The sequence below is a fragment of the Dermacentor andersoni genome, chromosome 1 (assembly GCF_023375885.2).
Source record: "Dermacentor andersoni chromosome 1, qqDerAnde1_hic_scaffold, whole genome shotgun sequence".
Lineage (NCBI taxonomy): Eukaryota > Metazoa > Arthropoda > Arachnida > Ixodida > Ixodidae > Dermacentor > Dermacentor andersoni.
Window position 1 is genome coordinate 43,095,335 of NC_092814.1, and position 25,153 is coordinate 43,120,487.

General features: G+C 43.4%; 1 protein-coding gene across 1 annotated transcript in view; it reads left to right on the forward strand.

The window, feature by feature from the left end:
- Positions 1–102: 102 nt before the first annotated feature.
- Positions 103–25,153, forward strand: part of Pdcd4 (Programmed cell death 4) — a 57,928-nt gene continuing 32,877 nt past the window's right edge. The window contains exons 1-7 of the mRNA XM_050194285.3: positions 103–811; positions 1,374–1,486; positions 1,697–1,810; positions 9,290–9,511; positions 9,864–9,961; positions 10,074–10,188; positions 23,043–23,150. Coding sequence (XP_050050242.1) covers positions 523–811; positions 1,374–1,486; positions 1,697–1,810; positions 9,290–9,511; positions 9,864–9,961; positions 10,074–10,188; positions 23,043–23,150 — 1,059 coding nt within the window. The 5' untranslated portion in view covers positions 103–522. The remainder of the gene's footprint in view (positions 812–1,373; positions 1,487–1,696; positions 1,811–9,289; positions 9,512–9,863; positions 9,962–10,073; positions 10,189–23,042; positions 23,151–25,153) is intronic.

Consider the following 25,153-nt stretch of genomic DNA (forward strand, 5'->3'; position numbering starts at 1 on the left):
CGAACTGAAATTTTGCATGCGAGAAAATATTATGAAATGCTTCAATATGTTTGTAAACAAGTCGAGACCGGGCGCCACGTGAGGGACAGGGAAGTGCTAGAAAACGTGATGCAACAAGGGCACCAGCAAGTGGCAGCACCGATGGCATCGCTTGCGCTCGCATACATCTTATTTTGCAAATAGTGTTTCGAGATTCATTCACGTGCCGAGTTTCGCGTAGCGCTCGCTAGCCTCGAAATTATCGGGACGGGAGCAATTTCCAGTTTCCGTTATACTCTGCCGTATCGATTTGTCTTCTGTTACTCTTAGCACTGTGCTCTCGGCATGCTCTCAGCTTTTCTCTCCCGCATCAGGTTTTCGTAAGGCATAAGTTTGGCTGCTGCTCGTGTTTGGACATCGTGAGAGCTCTTGAGCGTTTGTTGCACGTTTGCATCTCTTGTTGGAGGTTTGAGTAAAAGAGAGGGGCGCTGCACTAAAGCTTAAGTCAACAGTTTCAGTTTCAGTCTGACATTAAGGAGTGCCATGTCGAACGGAGGCGATATTTTCAACAACGAAGTCGTTCCCCGTGTGCACGAAGCTCCGCAGTTGATCGTGGAAGATGGGGAGTCTGTAGCGTCTGCTGATATGGACAGCGACATCAAAAACCCTTTCGACGATGGAAGGATCAAGAAGAAGGCTAAACGGCCTTCCAAGCTGATTGCGTCCGGGGATGTGAGCCCGGTCTTGCCAGCAGCCACCAGGACGCACCCCCAGTACCGCAAAAACAGCCGAAGGCCTAGGAATGGCCACGGACGCGGACAGCCGAAGAAAGGTGAAGTGCATTGGTATCGCTTCTTGACAACATATTCGAGTCCGACGTGCCGACTGAATGTGCCTGCAAGTTGTTGCAATTGCGTCCTTTCTATTGCGTCTGCGTTCCTAAGGCATGTTAATATAAATATGGCGGCTATCCAGTGGACATACTTTTTTGTTTGTTTGTTTTGTCAACTGATGCGCGTTGGATTTCTGTTACCTGCGTTCGCGTTGTTTTGGTAAATTGACTTTGTAATAATTTGCTGTCAGCAGAAACCGCAAGAAATCGTAAAGTGGTAGAACGGAAGGAGCATTGTTTTTTTCCCGTCGTTGTTTTTGAACTTTCGAGTAGTTCAGCGAACAACGTGCTTGTAGTATTCCACTTGGACCGTGGTTCGGCGTGACTGACGGGCTAGAATAGGAATTAATAGTAGCTATATTGAAACAGGCATATTAGCTCAATTTCCTGGCTGAGACATAAATTAACGGTACATTCTCGTGCCTGGATCTGCTATGTAGCAACTAGCCATAAACTAGCGTCTGTTTCGTGCTGGCAGCATCTTTTTTTGTGAATTCCGCAGGTGGTGCAGGCGGAAAGGGAACTTGGGGCAAACCTGGGAGCGAAATTTCGCTCGAGGACGATGATATCTCGGCGTCAGACGTCCGCGACCCAAACTACGATTCGGACAACCAGGTAATAGCCGGAGGCACAATTTGCAGCTTCTTTCGAGCGCTAGGATCCGTGTCACTTCTGCAATTGAACCTTGTCGCTGCTATTCCGAAGGAGCAGTAATGCACTTTTGCTGGCCTGTTAGTGCGTTACTTACCCTTCAAATCACAAAATCGTGCCTTCCCGATGCAGATTTTGCACGTTTAACCGTGAACCTGAGTTTACCCTTTGCAGGAGAACTGCGAATTTGAGTCCATTACGCCCGAGCTTACAGAAGATGAGTTTGAGACTACAGTCTACCCGTTGTTGCTGGAATACTTTGAGCATGGAGACACCAACGAAGTTGTTGTAAGTAACCAGCTTGAAATGTTTTGAATTTGCTAAGTGGTAAATCCCAAGCGCTGCATGCTTCAGTTAAATTGCACATTTGCTTGTGTACAGGTTTGTGTAGGGACATTAGATCTTTCCAGTATTGTTTAGTTGTTTTGCACAACTAGAAAATAGTTATGTATTGTGGTTAGCAAGACCATTTAGCTTACTCTTTAAGGCTTTCACATTTTGGCCTCGTTTTTATATGTTACTTCTGCTAAGCACAAGGCTGTGGATGTTGCATTCTGATATGGGGAGAATGCAAAAACACAAGTACTTATGTTTAAGTGCGCATTAGCTGCAGATGGTTGAAATTAATCTGGAGCTTCCCACTACGGTGTTTGTCATAGCCCACTGTGAGCTTCAGGCTGTTAACACAATTTTTTTGCCCCACACTTGCATTTGATCATCATTGCAAACATCAGATTCCATTGCTTTCACTGCTCTGAGAGCATTTCTTTTACACGAATGAGCAGATACACTGAGGGGCACAATTTCTGTTAGTCACAATAGTATGAAGCCAACAGACAACGAAACCGAAGGGGTGCTGATGTGATGGTGTAAGCTGAACCTATGTACACAACTTCATGATACCACTAAGCTATCTTTGAGAATTTGTTTATTTACTGAGTACTGCAACCTATGGTTTATATACCCAGCTCTAGAGGTGAGGCTCCCTATAGTGCTCATGCATTGAAATCTGTTGCCGCAAGACCGCTGATATGTTGCTACGCTATGCAGGCGCAGACAAGATAGGATTCAGACGAGACACACAATCAACGCCATGCCGAGCCTCCATCGGTATGGTGCGGCTACTAGTTCAGGTGCCTTCATACGCAGCCTCTCACGTACCATGAATTGTACATATAAATTTTATAATAGCTATGAGATCTTCCACAAAAACGTATGATATAGTCCCCCTTATAACTAGCAATGAGGTCAGAAGGGCCTTGCAAGACATGAAAAGGGGAAGAGCAGCAGGAGAAGATGGAATAACGGTCGATTCAATCAAAGATGGAGGAGACATAATGCTTGGAAAACTGGCAGCTCTCCACGAAGTGTCTATAGACTTCAAGGGTCGTAGAGAACAGGAAGAATTGAAACATTATACTAATACACAAAAAGGGAGACATTAAAGAAAATAAAAATTGTAGGCCCATTAGCTTACTCCCAGTATTATATAAAAATATTCACCAAGATAAATTCCAATAGAATAAGGGCAACACTGGACTTTAGTCAACCAACGGAGCAGGCAGGTTTCAGGAAGGGATACTCTGCAGTGGATCACATCTATGTTATCAATCGGGTAATCGAGAAATCTGCAGAGTACAATCAACCTCTATATATGGCTTTCATAGATTATGAAAAGGCATTTGGTTCAGTAGAGATACCAGCAGTCATAGAGGCATTACATAATCAAGTAGTACAGACTCCTTACATAGATATCTACAGAGATTCCACAGCTACGTTAATTCTCCACAAGAAAAAGTAGGAAGATACCTATAAAGAAATGGGTCAGACAAGGGGACACAATCTCTCCAATGCTATTCACTGCGTGCTTGGAAGAAATATTCAAGCTATTAAACTGGGAAGGCTTAGGAGTAAGGATCGATGGCGAATACCTCGGCAACCTTCGGTTTGCCGATGACGTTCTATTCAGCAACACTGCAGACTAGTTACAACAAATGATTGAGGACCTTAACAGGCAGAGTGTAAGAGTGGGGTTGAAGATTAATATACAGAAGACAAAGATAATGATGAATAACCGGACAAAGGAACAAGAGTTCAGGATCGCCAGTCAGCCTCGAGAGTCTGTGAAGGAGTACATTTACCTAGGTCAATTAATCAGTCAACCCTGATCCCATGAGAGGAAATTCATAGAATAAAAAAAAATGGGTTGGATTGCATACGGCACACATTTTCAGCGCCTGACTGGAAGCTTACCATTATTATTGAAAAGGAAGGTGTATAATCAGTGCATTTTACCGGTGCTGACATATCGGGCAGAGACTAGGAGACTGACAAAGAAGCTTGAGAAGAAGATAAGGACTGCGTAAAGAGCGATGGAACGAAGAATGCTAGGCATAACGTTAAGAGGCAAAAAGAGAGCGGTTTGGATCGGAGAGCAAATGGGTATAGCCGATATTCTAATTGACATTAAGAGAAAGGAATGGTACTAGGCAGGTCATGTAATGTGCAGGTTAGATAACTGTTGGACCATTAGGGTTACAGAATGGGTACCAAGAGAAGGGAAGCGCAGTAGAGGACGGCAGAAGACTAGGTAGTACGATGAAATTAGGAAATTCGCTGGTGCTAGCTGGAATCGGTTGGCACAGGACAGGGGTAATTGCAAATCGCAGGGAGAGGCCTTTGCCCTAAAGGGGACATAAAATAGGCTGATGATGATGATAGTTCATGCATACCTGCTATGTGTAAATGCTTGTTTTTGCATCATTCGACATGCATTCTTGTTTATCTTTACTGGTGACCGCATTTTCATTGGCTAACATTTGTTAGTGAAACACGGTCACCAGTAACGATAAACAAGTATGCGTGCCAATATTTAGATTATTCTAACGTTGCAAAAATGAGAGGTAGCAATATGATGCTGTTTTTGTGATTGTCACTTCTTTTGCCCACCTTTCCTTCTGGAGTTTGTATACTGACTGTACTGCAGACCCATCTAGGCCCAAGCAGGTGGAGTAAAAGTACAAAACAAGAAATTTTCCTATTCCAAATGTGACATCAGCACCGCTTAGCAAGAACAGGGAAGCCATTGTGAATGCTTGGTGCCCACCAACACTGGGAGCCCTTTTGCTTTGATAAATATTGCAATGTAAGCTTAGTTTCACACATAGGCTAAATACTGCAATCTACTTTTAGTGTCCCTATCATGGGTGTTGCACAGGAGGTCTACATCAGTCTTTGACCCTGGGACTTCCTCCTGTATCTGTTTTACATGTGTGTGTTTTTTACAAAGCTTGATTGTTTGATTAAATGTTTGAATGGGGATGCAGGGCAAGGCAGAGTGCTCTGTTAATTCATTTTTAAATGAAGGTATTTATGCCATGGTAGATCAATCTGCTGCCATGCAGTAAACGTTAGCCTTTGTGGGCTTCCTGCATGAAAAAAGAACACTGTGGTTCAAGCATTTTAATGTTTGCAGTGACGCTGTGCAAATTTCTCATTAATAGTATGCTGAAAAGTGAGTGGTTAAAAGGTTAGCTAATTTTAACTAATCATTAAAATGTAACAGTAGTTTGTGTTGTTAAAAGTGACTGAACATGCCCCAGTGTAGTAGCACTTAATTTAAAGGCTTATATGTAACCTTTATAATATCTGCTGGAATCAAGTTGGAGGAACTGCTGCATCATTTGCTGTTCGGTGCTGCTTTTAAAATTTTGTGCCAGCTGCTTCACAATACATGAACTGTTGCATAAGTTATTGGTAGCATCATGATGCACCTGTATCAAAGCTGGGGAACAAATAGTACAATTTATTCCCCATCCATCTATAATTTGTTCTGTCTAGCAGTCTGCCCTGGCAGGTGGATATGGTTGTTCAGGGAAATGAAGTGTAAAAATAATGGAATAAGATAGTTTGCTCTGGCATCTGGAAATGTGTTTTCTATTTAAATTTATATCTTGTTTGCTTTCTACTTGAGTGTAGCTTGGTTCTGGGCTCAGGCAGCAGAGGTAGCCTGATGCAGGGCTTCCTCCTTGGTGTCCAGGAAGCCTAAGGCACGACAGCCTTATGCAAGGTTGCCTGAATCGTTGAACAATAAGGTGTCCGTGCAGCTGTCAGTGGGAAATGAGCAGACTTCTTTGTATTGCAGAAATATTGTTTTGAAAGCAAACCTCATAGAAGAAAATTAAATTCATAGGCTTTGCGTGCCAAAACAATGATATGATTATGAAGCACGCCATGGTGGGAGATGCTGGAATAATTTTTAACAGCTGGGGTTCTTTAGTACACCCAATGCAGGATACTGTACACGGGTGTTTTTAAACATGAAATGCTTTTAGCTCCCGTTGTCGGCGACCTTCAAGCGGCCTTGAGCCAAAAGCCAGAGCTGTTATCCGGGCACTCGAATGAGAACATCCGGGCAAGTTGCGAGAACAAAACGAGATGATCCGGGCAACCAGTCAAAGCTTAAGAAAATGCGGTTTCTGGCCCCCGACCCTTTGTACATGACTGCATTACGTACGCTAGTTATTGCACGAACAAGTTGCAAGAAATATTGCTTCCGAGTTCTTCCTAATGTTTGTTCACAATTTCACTCAAGCTGTGACTTCTAGTACGCTGAAGTTTTATTTGTCATTTCCAATAGCGATGTTAAAGGCAGATACCGAGCACCATGCACTTCATTGTCATCTTTAGGTGCGAAGATAGGGTTGCCTGTGCTCTTTTGAACTCCGCAAGTTCTTTGGTGCGGGTTTTGCGTTGCCTCGAGAAATGGTGCCATGCTGCGTGGCGCCTCCTTCAGGCAATGGGCAGTGCACTGTCTCCCTGGCATCTTTCGCTGCCTGTCGTGCCGCCTTCAGCCGGTTTTCTTCTAGCTGGGCAGCGTCCATATGGACCAATGCACAGTATGGTGTGGTGGTGTGTGCTGTTGCGATTATGTAGTACACCCATTTTAAGATTGTGGCTAGTATTGGCTCCAACCGATCTGCTTTGCCAGTTGCCATTTCGTGCTTACATTTGCTCACAATTATGTGAGAGCCAGCAATTTTGCATTTCATCCCCGTCAAAATGCGGCTGCTGCCGAAATTTGATCCAGTGCCCTCGGGCTTAACAGTGTAATGCCATAGCCACCACGGCTAGAAAAACACTCACAATGGCAGTGCACATACTAAAGAGACACTTGCATGATTAAGTTGCTTCTGCTGCTTGAAGAAGTTATGCTTCCATGGTGAAAAAGTGTGTTCTGTTGTCTTGAACATTCAGAATTGGCACTTTAAAAAAATTTAAACTTTAAAGGGACCCTGAAACGATTTTGACGATTTTGTACGAATGTGAGTCGTTAGGGTAGGTACTTCTGATCATTAAGTGACATTTAAGGACTTTATGCAAAGCAGGTAATTTATCACAAGGTTTTGAAAATGTGCATCGCTACTGAACACAGTACTAGTACTGCTCCGGTGAGTTTCAGCTTCCCCATTGCCATCTACGTAGCGGGTGTGTGTGATGTTAGTTGGGTGAGCTATCCAATTGGCTGCCCACATTGCATCATCGATAACTTTTCCAACTTTATAGTCAACGTGTTGGTTAATTATTATATAAAAATAACAAAGAGAAAACACGACGGTGATTTATCACTGCACCCCCCACTTCAGCACACGGCAAGTGTATGCTTGTGTTACAACGTGCTCCATGTTGACGCGAGCCATAGAGTTAATATAGCAATCTCTAGAGGAAAAGCTCCCTGTAGCACCCATGCAAATAGCCATTTGATGTTTCCGAAAAATATAGGAATGAACTTTGGGCCTTGTCCATACGTACATGCTAAGTATAGATGCTTGTTCTTGCATAATATTATGAAAATTTTTTGGATTAAAAAAATGTTTTGTAGCAAAGTGGCAGTGCCTTTGCAGTTGCCACTTTTTTTTTTTTTTTTTTTTTGCCCAGCTTTTTCTCTACAGTTAGTCTACTAACTCTATGATGCAAGCTACATGGTCAGGGTCTGTCTCAAGGTTTCTTTTTAAGCGGACCATGAATTGCCTTGTTGCATTGTGGTCTGCAAATCTTGCGATTGGCGGCATGGGAAGCTGCGGCATCGTGTCCCTCCGCAAGGCAGCAGGTGAGACGAGTGGCTGCAGTGCATCAGGGTGTCAGTATCCAATCAGTGGCAGGATCTACGTGTTTGCGGCCGTGGCTTCACGCTGGAAGATTTACTGCCACAATAGAGTTTTAGCATGTCCGGTATTCCGGTAAACGCAGGCGGACTGGGCGGAGGCGCAAACGTGAGCAGCCTGCAGGGTGCAGCCACCTGGTGGCGCAGAGCTCAACCAGACAAATGCAGCTCCAAGACACTGGAATTGGACGACCCACGTCGCATCATGACGCAGAGCCATTGAAGGCGGGAGCTTAGCCTCGATCGCTCAGCAAACGAGTTGAGGAGGAAAAGCATGGCTAGGGAGGAGGGTAACTTGTAATCGTCTGTAGCTCTTAATATGAACAGCTTCACTTAAATTGTGGCGCAAATGTTTTACTGTAGCTGCACCCTACGCGTATACAAAATCTGTCTAAACCGTTTCAGGGACCCTTTAGACTATTTGTGTGGTGCGTGTGCACTTAAGTTTGCAGTGATTTTAGGCTTGTAGGTGTTTTATGGCACACATAAACGGAGGATGGGCATGCTGAGAAATCAAACAGCACATTGTGCTACTGCTGTAAAAGCTTTCAGTTTTGGTGTTCTTGCGTCGGGACAAGTTGTGTATTGATATGTATTACCCAGTGTTTCTCGTTTCTTCATTCATAAGTAAAATGCAAATCCAGGTGCACGGAGTAAATGTTGATGCATGCTATTAAGCCTTCGTGTTTTCTATTCTTGTGTACAGAAAATTAATTAGAAGTGCTTACTATAAGTGCCGTGTATGTGTTGCAAGAAAGTGTCGTTTAGCTGGTAGCTTCAAGGTTTAGTGGCCACTGCGTGCTGACAATTGCATATGATGACCATGTGTGCACCTGCCTTGCAATAGAAGTAGTCAGTGTTACACAATGTTAATTTATTTTTTGGGTTACCACAGAAGGAATATTCAGAATATTCTGCGGAGCTCTATGCTCTGTCAATGAGGGTTACGATTGCCACTGCAGGTGGCAAGTTATGTCATGGGCAACCCAAAAAACGACAGGAAACCGAAGCTTTACAGTGGGTGAGGGTATGCATAGCAGAACATGGTGCCTGGTGCACAGCTGTGCGAAATGGCCTGAAAATACTGCGACTCTAATTATCTCTTATGTGTCAAAATTCTTCAAAAATTTTCACTAATATTTGCCCTATAAACCACCCATATGCAACTTTGCATTACAAGTGCTTTGAGCTCCTGCTACTTGTTTCAGCAACATTATTAAGCAGTGCCCATATTTTGAAACAAGCCATTTCGTCATCCATTTTTTGCACTCTGTGATTGGCGCCTATGGCATTGTGCTGCCATTGTTGCTGAGATTGGCCACTTGGTGTGATGCGCAATAAGAACAGGATGGAAAATAAAATGCAAAGTTGTTAAGTACAGGCTGCTACATGGGATAAAGGATAAATTGTGTGCACAACATTTTGTATTTGATTAAAAAAATTTCAAGTGCCAGTATACTGACAAGATCTGCTATTTGGTAAGAGATGTTCGCTATAATTTTGTATTTGAAATGGCTTGCCATATTCTTCTAGAATATTTTTTTTTGTTTTATGTGTGTATGCTTGCCTCTGATGCTTTTTTTTTTTTTTTCATTATGTTGCAGTTGTCTTTGGAGGAATTCAACCTGCGCCAAATTCGGCCCAACCTTGTGTGCTTGGCCATATCTCTGGCTATGGAGCGTAAACCATCGCACAGAGAGATGACATCTGTGCTGCTGTCTGACATGTATGGTCGTACCCTGTCGGAGCCAGACTTCGAGAAGGGCTTTCAGTTATTGCTCAAGAGCTTGCCGGATCTGGTGCTTGACACACCAGACGCCACAACAGTAGGTTTCATACTGTACGATTATTGCACTGATACCGTTCAAAAATTCTCGGAGAGGGCTTGGCATTGGCTGATGCTCGCCCACCTTTAGTTCTTGCCATTCTCCATCTTTGACCTGTTCTTATTTGCCTTTGAAAGTGACTAGTGCCTTGCACTTTACTGCTGTCACTGACTTTTGCCGAGGGTGCTCATATAAGATATATGCACATTTGTGCCATTCGGACCTTCTTCATCATTATTTATTTTTTCATTTATGTGGTCATTTCACATCAACAGTCAGTGTTTAAAAAGCGCTATTCAGTGCTGATATCTTTAACTCTAAACACCTCATGACTGTTGCATATCTCTCATAGGTGCTTGGGAACTTTTTGGCACGTGCTGTGGCAGATGACTGTGTGCCGCCAAAATATGTGCAACTCAACCTTGAGGAAACGGATTGCCCGCTGTCCAAGTATGTAATGTATTATTAGTGGTTTATGGGAAGATTTCTCGCAAGCTTCCTGCTTATTAAATGTCAACCCCCACCCCACTTTCCCTACCCTTTCTTTTTTGCTATTGAACAGGCAGACCCTGCAACATGCCTGCACATTGTTGAGCATGAAACATGGACTGGTTCGTTTGGATAATGTGTGGGGCATGGGAGGAGGCATGCGTCCTGTCAAATATCTTGTAAAGAAGGTGTGTAGACATTGCTTGTCTCTTTGGGTAAAATGGCAGTCATATATGGTAATACGCTCGTCACAACTGACCGTACTAATACAACGAGAAAGGTCCACTACATCCAAAGTCCGTTGTATGCAAAATAAGGGCCACGGTGCATTGAGGAAATGGCAGAACTTTGCATGTACCATTGTCTAGTGCTTGCTTAATTGAACCCGGAAGTGATCGCAAGCACAAGGGAAAAAATAGAAAGTAAAAGAACGGATTTACCCAGTAATCATATAAACACTACCAGCTGTGCCTTGAGTTTGCCAGTTTATCAGACACTGGCTGCTGAAAAATGGTAGTTTCTTTGTTCAGCTGCAAATTTTTGTTGTCGGCAAAAAAGGGTTAAAATATTTCTGCCTTGACGGCCAGCTCCCTGTTGTGCTGGCCAGCCAGCCCGAGTGTGCCGCCACCATTGATGACACAAACATTGACTCCAATTAGTTTTTCACGCGAAACAAGTCTAGTATGAGCTGATGCCTTAATTTTATCTTTCATGACAAGCGATGATCACTGTCAAACCTCCACCACAAACAAGAGCTGCGATAATGTGGCAAATTCAGCTTGGAGCATGCATGTTCGGCCGATGCTGCACTGCATGCGAGACGACTCGACTCCGTCGCATGTTTTGCAGCCTGGTCGCTGCAAATAGCAGCCCTAGTTTATGTGAATTGATGGGATGAGAAAGAAAGTGTTCTCAAAACGACGCCTTTTGTGATCGTGAGCGGTTGTTTTAGAAGCGCTGTACACTGCAACTACGGAGTGAAACAGGTTAGGCCTAGTAGCACTTGTCAACACCTGCTCATCAGTGCATTTACTGAGCCGATAATAGTAGGCGGCTGTGAGAAGTTTGTTTAGTTATCCTGAAAACTCGAGCGTCACTCGGCATGGTGTTGCTGGGCGCTTGCCGCTAGTGTGTTTGTATTTTCCCACTGTCCGCTAGTGGATGGAAAAAGTTGCATGCAGTGCACTGCTTTAACAAAACATAAATTAGTCACTGACCCAGTCAAAAATATTAGACGTTTTGGTACCCTTACAGCTTCATTGTTCACTGTGAGCAAGGAACCCATATGAGTTCCGAAACGTCTAGTAGTTTTGTCTTGGTCAGGGACCATAATCTTTGTTTTGTTAAACATGCTACTGGACCAGATGAGGTTTCGTCCAATTCTTGACTAGTGGACTGCTCTACGCACACATTGCCACAGCAAGGCAAAACTTGCCCAAAATTTTGTTCATTGTAGTTGATAATCTGTTAAGTGCACAATTTCTTGCAGTAATAATATAGGTATAGATTATATATTGGTGTTATGTGAGGTTTGAATTACTTTTATCATGATTGGTCATTTTCCATCTTTTCTGGCTTGCACAGCCTCCTCTGACGGTAAGAGTGGTAGTTCTGCTATTACAGTCATAATTCACTAATACTTCTCAACTTAGTAATCCTTTTTGAGGCCTTTTTTAGATAACTTGCTAAATTTAGCAGGTAAGAAGATACACAGGTTGCTGTAGTCCGTTGGTGCAGGGTACCTCAACTGTCAATAATTTAGCACTGCGTGAAATCACAGCTTTGTATGCGAATTTATTTTGAACTACATTATAAATTATACACTATCTAAAGGGATGAGTAAACCCTCATTAACTTGAACTCTGATATCTCGAAATATCGGTGAAGTTAAAATTTTTTCTTAGCTAGGTGTCAACCCCATGCACTTTTCATCTCTTATCTCGAAATGCTTTTGTGCTTGTACTCCAGATATCTCAAAACTTCCACTGCGAGAATGTCTGGAAAATACCCAAAGGTTTCCGTACTTTGTGTGCAGCTGCAATATTCGAAAAAAAATGTCCGGACAGCAAATTTGTAACGACTTCCGCTTAATTTTGTGCCTTAACCACCGTTCATGGCTGCCTGCGATCTCCTTGATATGGCAAATCAGTTCTGTGGAAGTCCGCAAGGTGGATTAAAGTACATGAAAGGGAAAAGAATTGGTGTCCTCAGAATTATAGCATGAAGCTACAAAGGAAACCCATACGGGTTTCTCGGAAAGAAAGCCTCGCAGTTGAAAAAAAATTAATCCTGGTGCGAAGCTACAAAGGAACCTGTACGCGTTTCCTTTGTAGCTTTGTGTTACAATTCGGGTGGATGCCAATTTTTTCCTTTTATGATCTGCTTCATGTGGGTGGAATGTCACTTTGACCCCCTAGCTAGAATGTACTAGACAATGGTCGAGTGGGCCAGATGGAGCTCTCCTGCTGATGCGCCACTGCGTGTGGAAAAATTGTGCGAGGGCTTCATTGGGGTCTCAGTCCAATCAAGCAAGTCTTGGCCCCAGCTGGATTGGGGCTGAGACTTGCTTCACGGCTTATCCAACGTAATTCCGCTGCGGGCACCCACACAGACTGCACGTATACCCTCTTGTGATGGTGCTTTATTTCAACTGCAAACCTTTATTGACACCTTTTTGCTACGAATACGTATTTAAGGTATGGGTTAGACAACATGACATCTTCAATTTTGCTACCGTCAAGTGCATCGTCTGCAAGCGAGCACGCATTTGTTGCGTGGATGCTGGCGGATGCCCAGTTTTTCTCGCAGTAAGTCTGTGTAGTACAATTTTTATGGTTTTACTTGCTTTTGTACAGCCACGACTCCTCTCGGCCGGTACCAAATACAGTAAAACATAGTTAAACCGTACCTGCTTAAACAGTAGTTTCGTTTTAAAAGTAGCAAAGTCAGATCCCCGACTCAGCGACCATTGAACATAAGGTGTTTTGTATCCGCATAAACCATACCAGCTTATTGCGTACGTATCGGTTAACGTGTAGTGTTTCCACTTTTCGTCACGCAAGCACGGCGGTGCTTCGTCTCCATCAGGCGGCCCTGCAGAACAACAAGCCTCAGAGATCTGAACAACTGCCTCCAAGCGCCCTGTGCGTTTGTGCGTGAAGCCACATCAACATCAACATCATTTTCAGTTCGAGTTCACGAGGTTTTACTGTAGAGTGAAATAAACCAGGTTTATAAACTGCATGGCTCCAAGAGACACAGATGAACAATGCACTTCTAGGTAAATCTAAGGGTGCATAGATATGATATATATCAAAAACATACATGTATGAGAAAAATCAAATATTCTAAATGCACCGATTGAAAAAGTGAAAACTCTCGACAGGAATAAGCATGTTTTGGAAATCATGTGCATCTTTTAAAAGCTGTGCCAACCTCGGATGAACCGACAGACTTTCTGAGAAAAGGAATAGAGGCAATTACTGGACATTAATATGAACAACAGTGTTAGGGAAAAGGTATTGCCTATACACTCGGACTGAATTGGGGAGACTGGGAAGTCTTTGCCAATGTAATCTCCGTGGCTTGTCTGGTGATCTCCTTCAACCTTGCCAGCAGGCGAAATGAAGTAACATATAGTCTAATCGAATGGTATTTGCTTTCAGATCATATTCAACTTCAGAATTCACTATTAAAAATTATCGAATAGGCATTTCCGTTTGAATGTAATGCATAACAGCACTTTTGCAAGTCCAGAAGGTGAGGGGCCGATGCAAGTGAGGGCCCTTTATTCCTAATTATTGTGCTGTTAGAGAGTCGTGGCTGTTGTGCAGAGGTGCATCAGTTCCCGAGAGAATTAACGCACGGGTGCTAATCGGTTCTGCTTAAGTTCCTAGCTGTCATTCAATATAAACACCCCATTTTTGAGCAGCCTGTAAATCTGCTAACTTGATTCAGGCAAGGAAAAAATTTTTTTTTTACTCTCACCCTGTGTGCAACCCGTTAAAACTGGGTGCCCAATGTGGTACCACACTTCTTCAACGAACACAGCAGATCTACAAACATCTCTACGTGTATGTAAGGCGTGCTGTTCCTTTTATTGCTTCATTATTGTCCTTATGATAGTGCACTGGATAACTTAAAGCAGCTGTTCATAGTATACAGCTGCTTAGTTGAGTGTACGTACAGTTAGGAATGACATTACATTTAGGTATGAAATATAAGATAAGCATAACATGTTTTTCTCGGAAATCAGACTCTAGAATAATTTCTCTTGTTAACACCCCAGAAAAAAAGCTGAAGGTTGGAGCTACCGTCTTTTTTGTTTGTTTAATTAAATAGCAATTTACATCTGGCATTTTACATCTGGCGATGTGATTGCGAGGCTCCCTGTTCAGTTCTCGCCACCCGGGGTTGTTTAGCATGCACCTAAGCAGAAGTACACGACTGTTTTTCAATTTGGTTTCCATCTAATTCTGCGACCTGGTCTGAAACCGTGAGCTCGAGTTCAGCAGCGCAACGCCATGTCTGGTATATAGCCACTAATTAGGCTACCACGCCACTTGTTGTTGTCGTTTCTTTTCTTTTTTTTTTCGCGAGATAGCGCGTCGCAAAAAATCTGGCATCCAGCGTTGAGTCTTTGAGCGAAAAAATGCATACCCAACCACGCAGGCCCTCTGTGTAGCACAAAGATGTTACTGAACTAATTGCATTTCTGAAAGTAAAATGCATTAAAGAAATGGTAAAGTATGACTTACAACTTACAGACATGATAGCGTCCAATTGTAATTTTATATAAGAGAAAACATAATTTTGCTATGTGGAAACCCAAACATAAACCCCTTTTCCAGCATTTCTACCATTCATAGAGCGGCGTGCCGAGCTCGGTTCCTTGCAACAACACCATCCAGATGGCCCGTGCAAGAGGCCTCGTTTCTACCAGAAAGCTTGCCTTCGTGTATAGCGTTCACCGCCAGCGTTTCCCGGTAAACATTAAGCCTGCATAAGCTGCAGTTACAAGCAAGCGTGTGAAGCAGTCGTGGATCATTGAATGCTCTCGCATTCCACACCTAAAGGAGAAGCTTGAGCATCCTCCAAATTTTTTTAAGCATGGACTGTACAAAAAATTTCGCGCAGCTTAAGGGCCAAAGATTAGCATATATAAATTAAAATTAAATTGTGGGTTTTACGTGCCAAAACCACTTTCTGATTATGAGGCACGCCATAGTGGAGGACTCCGGAAATTTAGACCACCTGGGGTTCTTTAATGTGCACCTAAATCCAAGTACATAGGTGTTTTCGCCTCCATCGAAATGCGGTCGCCATGGCCGGGATTCGATCCCGCAACCTGGTGCTCAGCAGCCCAACACCATAGCCATTGAGCCATCATGGTGAGTATTAGCGTATATAGTAGATACCTAAAACTGTCTTCGACGCCCAAGGTCCGACTGCGCTAAAATAACCTGTACGAATTACTCTGCATTCTGTTACGTAAAGAAGGCAGAAACATGAATGAAAGGTTGCGTTGCAGTTTTTTTTTTTTCTTTTTTTTTTTCTATAAGAATACTTACAGTAAGTCTGAGCACAGGGTGCCAGATGGGGCAGGTATGTTTTATTTGTGTGAAGCGGCAAGCAGGAAGGTTACATATGTTTTTCTGTCTGCGTTTCGCAAGGCCTACTGATGGAAAACTATATGCACGAAAATACACATGAGAGAAAGATGCTGCTTAAAGAAAAAGAAAAATATTTGTTCTCCAAAGGGAACCATGCAATAACGTAGTAGAATGAAAGCCGACACTGCGGCCACAGTACACGTGCAATCACCAAGCAGCATTAAAAAAAAATGAAGTAAAGAAAAGAAAGAAAGCGTCTACTCCTAAGGCATAAATACATGTCATATGCAATTCTGGACACTGTTCAAGCGTCCTGAACACATTTACCAGCGTGTGAAGTAGTATGAATGACCCTTCTGAGAAATATTGCCAGAAGTTTCCAATGGCGCAACCTTCATGCGGCCCAAACCACTTTTAATCGCTGTGCTGCCGCAGTATCTTTGTTGCACGCATCATTGCAAAGCATGCGCTGCCCCAGCTGGTCGTCCCTCCAGCGCCTCCTCTATATTTTAAATGCTTGTCAGGTCGTGCGCCGAACAATGGGAGCTTGTGGGACGCCACGCTTTGCACTCTTGCTGCAGTATGGCACTACCGGCTGACACTATTGCCGGCCCGTCAGCCGGCCCGTCATCTGCTCTGGCTGTACAGACTGCTGTCGTGATAATGCTCGTGCTACTTTTTTTTTGAATATGAAAACTGCGAATTATTTTTGTATGTCGCAAGCAGGCATATTTTACGACCTATGATGAGCTGGCTCATTTGCTGGCTCACCTTTATTTCAAGAAAGGCATTCTAATGCACATTCTTTCAAGCAATACCATTTAACTCTTGACAATGATTCTGTGTGAGGTGTTGCTTTCCCCTTTTCTCGGAGCATGAGGGAGCTGATCTAACTGTGCATTGTGGGAGGCACACAGAATAAGGAGTCGTGATTAAAATTGGGAAGTTAATTTACACATGGTTCGTTCCAGCACTACGATAGTAAGTCCAGAGAAAAATGCAGCCAGTAATTGGAGTGGCCTAAGGCATGTTGTTGGTGACGGGGGGGGGGGGGTGCGAGAGCATCCTCCCCTCACCTATAATGTATGCCCATGTTTCGATATTTCTCAGGTTCATTAATGACAAATGACTTGAATGCATATTCGAAGGGAGGATTGTGTATATATTTTGCACAATTCACAAAACATTAAATGTTTCAAAAACATTTGAATAGCACCTGCTACAATTTCAGAACTTTACACTACAGTGGCTTCTTCGCGTACATTTTCATCAGAGTTCTTGTCCGTGATACTCGTGGCATGATTGCTTAGCAGTGGCTTGATAAACTTGCAGCACAAAAACACTAGGAACTATTTCCTGTGAACTGGGTCATCATTTTTGCACTTCAAGACTGTAATGTCCACCGGTACACCGACAGCATGCTCCATGGTGGTTTCCAGTGGCCTATCAATTGCTTTCTCGTAGTGGACAACAATATCCACAAACCTTTTGAGGCTTATCAGAAATGAGACGCGTTCATTTGTAGGATACTTCAGTCCCCCTTGTCCTGATAAGCAGTGATCCACAGGCGCATTGCCTTCAGGCTTTTCAACAATTTCAATGCAGCGCTGCCAGTTCAGCTTCTTCGTCATGACACAGGCTATGTACCATCCAATCAGGGCTATGCTAGCAATCTCTGGATTGGGAACCCATTGCCTGGGCACTGGTGCAGTCCTTGCGCAGCCTATTTTCTACTGCCAGTGGAAAAAATTCCTTATCTGTGCAATTAACATTCTCGGTGCCAGTGCGCGAAGCTGCTGTGGCAGCACAGAACAGCGTTGAGGCATCGACATTGCTTTGTTGCAACAAAGAAACAATGCCAGTCTTCAACATTTTTTCGGGCCCACAGAGCACACTTATTTGCATAGCATCATTCCATCCTGCTGTTCGACGAAAGCCAAATGGGGCCTTGGTTGGGTTACTAGAAAATTTTTGTGTCAGAACGATGGAACATTTTTCATTCAGTAGTAACATGATGTACATGACGTTTGAGGTTGTGGTAAGTACCAGTGCATTGTACATCTGCTTTCTCAAGAAACTGTCAGGGTGGCTTTAATTCTTAAACTTGAGGTTGTCCGAGAAAGGTTTCTCAAGCCATTCCAACGTTGAGTCATATGGGTCACTGAAATGTCAGGTGTCGGGATCATTCTTATGGATGTGTTGCTGCGTGTTACTAACATCCATAAGAACAAACCACTTGCGCATCGCTGTGATGAATTCCACAGTAGGACCCACTGTTGTAAACTCAACATCACAGGTGTGGCCAGTCTGGTGCTTCACACACTGCAGTGCAGCTGTGACAGGTGGTTAGAAAATCTGCATCCCATGCCTGACGCTCGTCTTTTCTGTTTTGTGGGTACAAATGCTTACGTGCCGGCAACATTATTTGCTTTACTGTTGACCCTTTCTGGATCCTGTAAAGCTCTTTTAAAGGACCTGATGAAATCTTTTTCCACCCATACATTTTGCAAGAAACCGAGATCTCGCATTTTTCATGATGTGGCATTGATCATATGCCATAAATAGGCGTCTTGAGGGGTCTGCAGGGTGCGGTGCTGATGTGCTTTCCTGCTATTTGCACAAAATTTCCATTGCTGAGACATTCACTTTATGATTGTCAGGTGCAAGACGAACAATTTTAAAACCCACTTCTTCAGTTTATTTCACAACATGAATGATGGTTGGAGCAAGATCAGGTTTTGTTCATGCCTTAGTTAAAAAAAATACCCATCTGGTATTTTAAAATGTGCAGCCAAGCCACAAAGAAAGAAGTATAGCGGGGAGTTCGCCAGGTGGTCATTTGTATCACTTGGCACCAGTTGATGTAAATCAGGAGTCATGTTGATGATCCTATTAAGGTGTCTCATTGCTTATTCAAGCTTCTGTCTTATGTGCATTTTATCAACAATCAGGCTGCACACTTTTGATTGATCTGTAGCTAAGCCCTCAAGCTCCGTTTTCAGTCTCAAATGCACCAAAGGACTGAAGCCAACTTCGCCAGTGCATGGTCCAGTGTACTTATTCAAAGTATTTCTGCATGGCAAGTGCAAAAGCACTTTGGAACGGATGTACTCATACGCTTTGGCAGACAAGTTCCTTAGAACTATGCAGTACTTCACAGCTGTTTCACCCCATGTAGCCCTCTTGGTGTACTTACTTGATTTTGTCCACAATGAATACAGCCTTCACACTATTTTGCTCAGCATCAGTGGCAACATCAAGGAAGATACTTGCAGTTGTCCTTCAGCTTCAGCAGTTCTTTATTTTACTATCTGCTTCAGCCTTGCAACCTGAAGCCGAAGCGCGCGCTCCTTTTCTGTGCACTTCATGTGGTGCTGAAATGAACTCGAGCTCATTCAGGCTTTGTCCGTCTGCTTACCAAATGCTCGTCTCGGAAAAACAAGTTCATTGCGAACCGTTGCCATAAACACAGACTGTTCTTTGGAGATCGTGCTACTTGAAAGCTGTGCAGATGCCATGGACGATTGATTGTTACCTGGAACAGTGTTGCTGCAGGTTACTCCGCTGGCTGGCCCCACAACACCAGTAGGGGTCTCATGAGGCTCCATGATGTTGTCGATCAGTTTTGGGTCACCAATCTGTGATGAATTTGATGTTGCACGTCTTTTTTTGGCGCTGCTGTGAATTTTGTCTGGCATGCGTTTGAGACCTCTTGGACCACTGCGCACCTTACTAGGGGCAGGCTGCTTGTACAAAGGATAACGTCGGAACACAATAGGCACTGCTCCCTTAGCTGGCGGATCTTTGAGTTTTCTTTGAAATATCATTGAACGAAGTGTTTACTGCACACAACTGAATAGTTGGATGTAGAATTAGGCTCCCAATCCTTGCGTGAAGTCACCTTGATCCACTTTTGACGCAGTTCAAGATCTGCAGGGATTTTGTGGAACGAAACACCTAGGTCCTTCTTTCTCGCACTTGACGTGCACGTAGGTATACAGCAGTACCACATGATGAAAACTGTTCATCAGAAACACCGAGGTCGACAAGTAGATGCTTTTTGTACACAGTAACCACTGCAAAACAAAGAGCACGAAGCCTTGGCTTGGCAAACAACATTGATAAACACACTCAGACGGTTGGAACGGCCGGTAAATTCAAGCGAATGGGAGAGGGGACAGGAGAGGGCTTTTGGAGCCAGCTGCAGCCTTTCTGACGGGTATCTAAAAATTGGATGCGCTGGTCCCACTGAATGTTATTCTAGTACACTCTACCCCTGACGAAGTGCAAAAAGGTACATGTGACCTCTGCAACATGTGTGTTCATATGTGTGCGGAGCATCTTCAGTTTCCGTATTCACTATGCTCTGCGTTTCTGTTTGTGTATAAAAAGTTCAGTGCCATTATTCTGTAGTGATTGTTTTTCCATACCATTTATTATCATGCTTTGTCAATGATCATAGCAATGCTCTGCCTGCGTTATCAGTAAGATAAGCCAACCGAGAATGGTGAAGGGAAGAGTGGCATATAATTGAGCAGAAAACGTGGCTGCAAAATTGTGGCCCCTGGGGTGGCATTCCTGGTCGATTACTTTTTTGGTATGCAAGCACTTTTGCAATATTTTCTTAAAGTGCTCTGTGCAAGGATTGCTGTTGCCTGTAGACACCTGATGTGTCGGGTGCCGAGTCGTAATATAAATCTCGCAAAAGTAATCTACCATAAATACCTCTCCTGGTATATTGCGCTTCTCTAGGAAATTTAGTGACTACTGGCGCCTATTTCAGAAGGCATGGCCAGAGGCTTACATATTCATGAATTCACTCACCCTGAAACACGGCGCATCTTAAAATTTTTCCTGGTTTTTACAACTTGAGAGGAAGCTTTAGCTCCAGTGCTCCTGTCTAAGCCACTGCACCACATATGATGAGGGTTGTTGGATTTAAAAGAAAAAGAAAAAAATCTAATGAATGTTGGAAGCGATTTTTTTATTAAGGCTGCCAAATCTTTAATAAAAAGGGTTAAAAATTGCAAATTTTAGAAAACGTCAATCAAGTATACTACTCTTACTCGGCGCTTAAGTGTGATATCACAAATCTGTCAATAGCATATAATAGTACATCTAAAGTGGTCAAAACTGATGTATTATACATGGCTCTTAAAGTACACCCCCCTAATATGAGAGTATGAATTTTGCAAAGCCCGTATAAAAATTGTTACAAATATGCTTATGCTGTAAATTGATATATCAAATTTGTCTGCTTTGAATATTCTAACGAATGCAGTTTATGTAACAGTGATGTGTTCTTGGTGCAGAGTTATGGATTTTTAAACTTTGCACTTCTATTATTTTTATTGCTATAGCAACTATATGGACACTCCAGGCGCATTTCTGCTGTTGACGTCGCCGTGAGGTTCCATATAAAGTCCGAGGGTGATAAAATTGTTGCTGCGCGCTGTATGAGTTGACGCAGTTGATCCTGCGTCAACTCGGTGCCAACTTCTGGCTTAGCGGTGATGGTTAGGCCTAGCAGTCTAGGCAGTGCTGCTTTAAACATGCTGACAGCTGGTGAGCTGGTGGCAAGCTGTCGCAGAACTTTGCCATCAATAAGCTCTAACCAGTAGATTACATTGGCGATCAAGCAGGAAATCACACGCAAAGACTCATTTGACAGCCATATAGGGAAGTACGGTGACTGAACTCCGCAAGAAAAACTTCAAATAGCACATTCTGCACTCTTATACATGTTTTGCCTAGCAGCTTTTTGCTTGGAGTGCAGCAAGCAAGCCCATTGTTCCTATCCCATGTGATCACACCAATCGCACTGCTGCGTATTAGTGATAATCGAAATCATTGTTCCTGTGCCATGATTTGGCACAGAAAGCTGCTGATAGGGCATCAAAATCTGCAGGAGGCACTTCGCTGACTTGTCAGAAGCATCACACTACTGTTCTTTTGCATAGACCCGATAGCATTTTCCCCCACCAAATCGGCGTGTATGCTCGTAACAAATATCAAATATAGAAAATATATTCTCACGTCAGATGCAGTTTTGTTACAATGAGGTTCAACTGTAGTATTTCAACCAGGAAATGTTTGGTGCACCCACTGCAATGGTTCAGTGGCTATGGTGCTACGCTGATTAGCACAAGGTCACGTTTTTTATTCCTGCTGTGGTGGCCGCATTCTGGCAAGAGTGGAATGCAAAAACAGTAGTGTATCGGGCTTTGGGTGCACGTTAAAATAACCCCCAGGTGGTCAAAATTAATCCGGTGTCTTCCACTACAGCATCCTTCTTAACCCACTGTGCAGAATGTTAAACCCTACAATTTACTTATTACAGTCAAACCGCGATATATAGAACACAGATATGCATACCGTATTATTGTGTATATAGAACACTTTCTATATCACCTGGAAAATCGCATGCATTTCTTATTTATTTCGAATGTAGTCTAGACGTAAAATGGATATATCGAACTCTGCTGCCCCAGACCACCTGCACTCTTTTAACAGGTGGCAAGCTTTCCCGCAACACCCTCGAAGGTAGCAGTGGTGCGACGGGCGTTCTCGTCTGCTGCGCACTATAGCTGTACACATCGATTGTGCCGAGGGAATCATTTGAACGTAGCGGCGTACGCACGCGATGCCTTGATACGCACGCGGCGGTTTGGCTAGTTCGACAACCTCAATGATGTATTGCATTTGTCGCACTAGTGTTTGTATGTAGGCTCCCTAGTCGCACCGACTCCTCCTCAGTGCTGTGCCCGGCGCCTGCCACGCCTCGCGAGGAATGGTAGTTTGCATCCACAGAGACATGCGACAGCGCGCGCTCACTGGGCTCACTCATAGATGCCTTGGCAGACGCCACTTCATACTTTCGTGTTGACAGTGTTTCAAAATGCTTCGATCGATTGATGTGGAGATCGCACCGGAAGTAGCGGCCAAATGAAGACTTTGCCGAGGTTGATCATCCCGCAAGCATCGATGTTGCCCCGCTTCCGGCTTCAGCTGAGGCTGTAGCTGCTTTGGCCCTTCTATGCCGCTAGTGCGGCACAATAGAACGCACCGGCCTATAGCTTGTAGATCGTTTAGACTATGTTGAGGACGCCGTGGTTAAGCATGCGGCTGCCTATAAGCAGCAGGCTACGCTGCTGCAGTAATTTTACCGAAGAAATATTTACTTTGTGCGAAGCTTAAAGTGAGTATTTACTGTGTCACGATTGGTTCATTGATTGATTTGTACACGTTTTTGATACATTTTTGAAGTGATTTTATATATTGAATTCTGGCTATATAGAACAGTTTCGTGATCATTGCACTGTTCGATATATCGAGGTTCGACTGTACATTAAGTTTGGTGCTCGTGTGTTTGGCTTTGTTTTCTCCACTTGTAAAGTAATCATTTGAAAACATTGGCAAATATTTTCCAGATTCAAATGTTGCTCAAGGAGTATTTGTGCTCCGGAGACGTTAACGAAGCCATTCGCTGCTTGCAAGACTTGGAAGTTCCACACTTCCACCATGAGCTGGTCTATGAGGTGAGGTAAAAACAGATTTATTGAAATAGAACAGCACTAAACTAGTAGGCACAAAAGACAGGTGGAAACAAAATGAGTGCTCATCCTGTTTTCTGTGCTTTGTTGTTTTGCGCTGTACCATTTCACTATGCCTGCATACCAACTAGTGTCACTGTTCATATGTTGCTACATCTCGTGTAGCTGGGCCTTCCCTACGTCAGGTTGCATGCAGATTAGGCTTTCTGGGTGTGTTGACACTTTCAGCATCAAGTAAAATGTTCATTCATTGCCTAATGTAATTATAATTTTACATTTGTAAGATCCGTTATGTGCTCATTTGGTGTGGGCTGTGATCTCAATATTACAAATTTGGGTTGCAATTTTAGTATACACAGTGTGATTGATAGCATTTGTTTATTGAGTTTTGGTGATAAATGATCTTGTTTTTACTATAGCATATTCTACAGTAAAACCTCGTTTATATGTACCTGCTAAATAAGTAATTCCAGTTTAATATAATCACAATGAAAGCTCTGCCCTGTTGCCATTCAACCTAATGTATTAGCTCACCGCTTAAGCTGTAGTCGGTTAGCGCATGCCAAACAGTTAGTGCGTAGTATTGAGAGTTTTAGTGTGTCTGGTATTCGGGTAAACGTAAGCGGGCTGTTGTTGATGAGCGGAGGCATAAACGGGAACAGCTTGCATGTTGCAGCCACCTTTTGATGCAGAGCTCAAGCAGACAAACACGGCTAACATTGCAGTAACCAGGTGTATTTTACTTCGCTGCTGGTGTAAATTTTTGGCCGCAACAAGATTATGCAGCTGCTCAAAATTTACACCAGCAGTGAAGTAAAATACGCTTGATATTAGCTCTATGTTGAGCTCTGCACCACCAGGTGGCTGCACCATGCAGATCCTTCATGATTGCGTTTACTGGAATACTGGACTTGCTAAAACTTGATTTACTTCATTTTTTTGGCGAAGACAAGCATGGAATTAGCTAAATGTTGCGCGCACAGATCATGGTGAAATTGCGGCGCGTGGGCCTTTCCCACACTGCAGTCACTGCTGATAGTGAGATAAAAATATGGTAGCCATGGCGTGTTTCCTGCTCCCATAGCTTGTAGCACTGCCAGATCGTTGTCATGAATGACGATGTAGATGATGGCTTTTCCATATCTGACGCAGCTAGTGTGTTGACCGTCATGAGGGCGTTCGCAGAGATGTGTGGTTTGATGGAAAAACTGGCTTGCGGCCTTGCTGAGTTTGAGGATGCCTCTGTCACTGCAAGGCCATCATGGCGGCAAGTGAAAATCGGATTTCTTGCTGCCTGCTTGCAAATAAACTTGTCTGCGTTTGTGTTTGAGTGAGAATTACATGTTTTTTAGGTCGGTAAATCTATAGCCACTCATCTGACGCTCAACATACAGTAGACCCTCGTTGATACGATCCCTTTTCGTACGATTTCCTGACACCAATGTTTGTGATTGAGAAAGCAAAATATGACCCAATTCAGTTGTGCGTCTATTTTACGGATTTAATACATTCCCGGAAAACACTTTCGGCACCAACATTCAGTATATCGCCAAACTACGGTCTTATGACACATTTTCAGCTGCAGCCGAATTCTACTGAAACCAAATGTGAATTCTACCAAAACCCATGTGAACCACAAAAGGTTTTGCGAGGCACTTGTGATCGAGAGCAATAGGCACCCCCCAATGTCAACTTCCTTGCAGTACTCGCATGCCCATGTCGCATGAAATTTGAGCTCCTATTCTGGTACAACCAAATTTCCACGCGTGTCATTGCATACAGTCGAACCCACTTATAACAGTACTCAAGTGCCACGATAATTCCATTGTTATAACTGATAATTGTTACAATCGGTTTGCATGAAAAAAAAGAAATCAAAATGTGGGAAGGCATGACTGTTCGAGAAAACTATAATAGCGGGGAGGCCAGTTCTCCTCCCCATCACCTTCCTCCATCTGGCTTCCGATTTTGTTGACTTGTTCAACTGT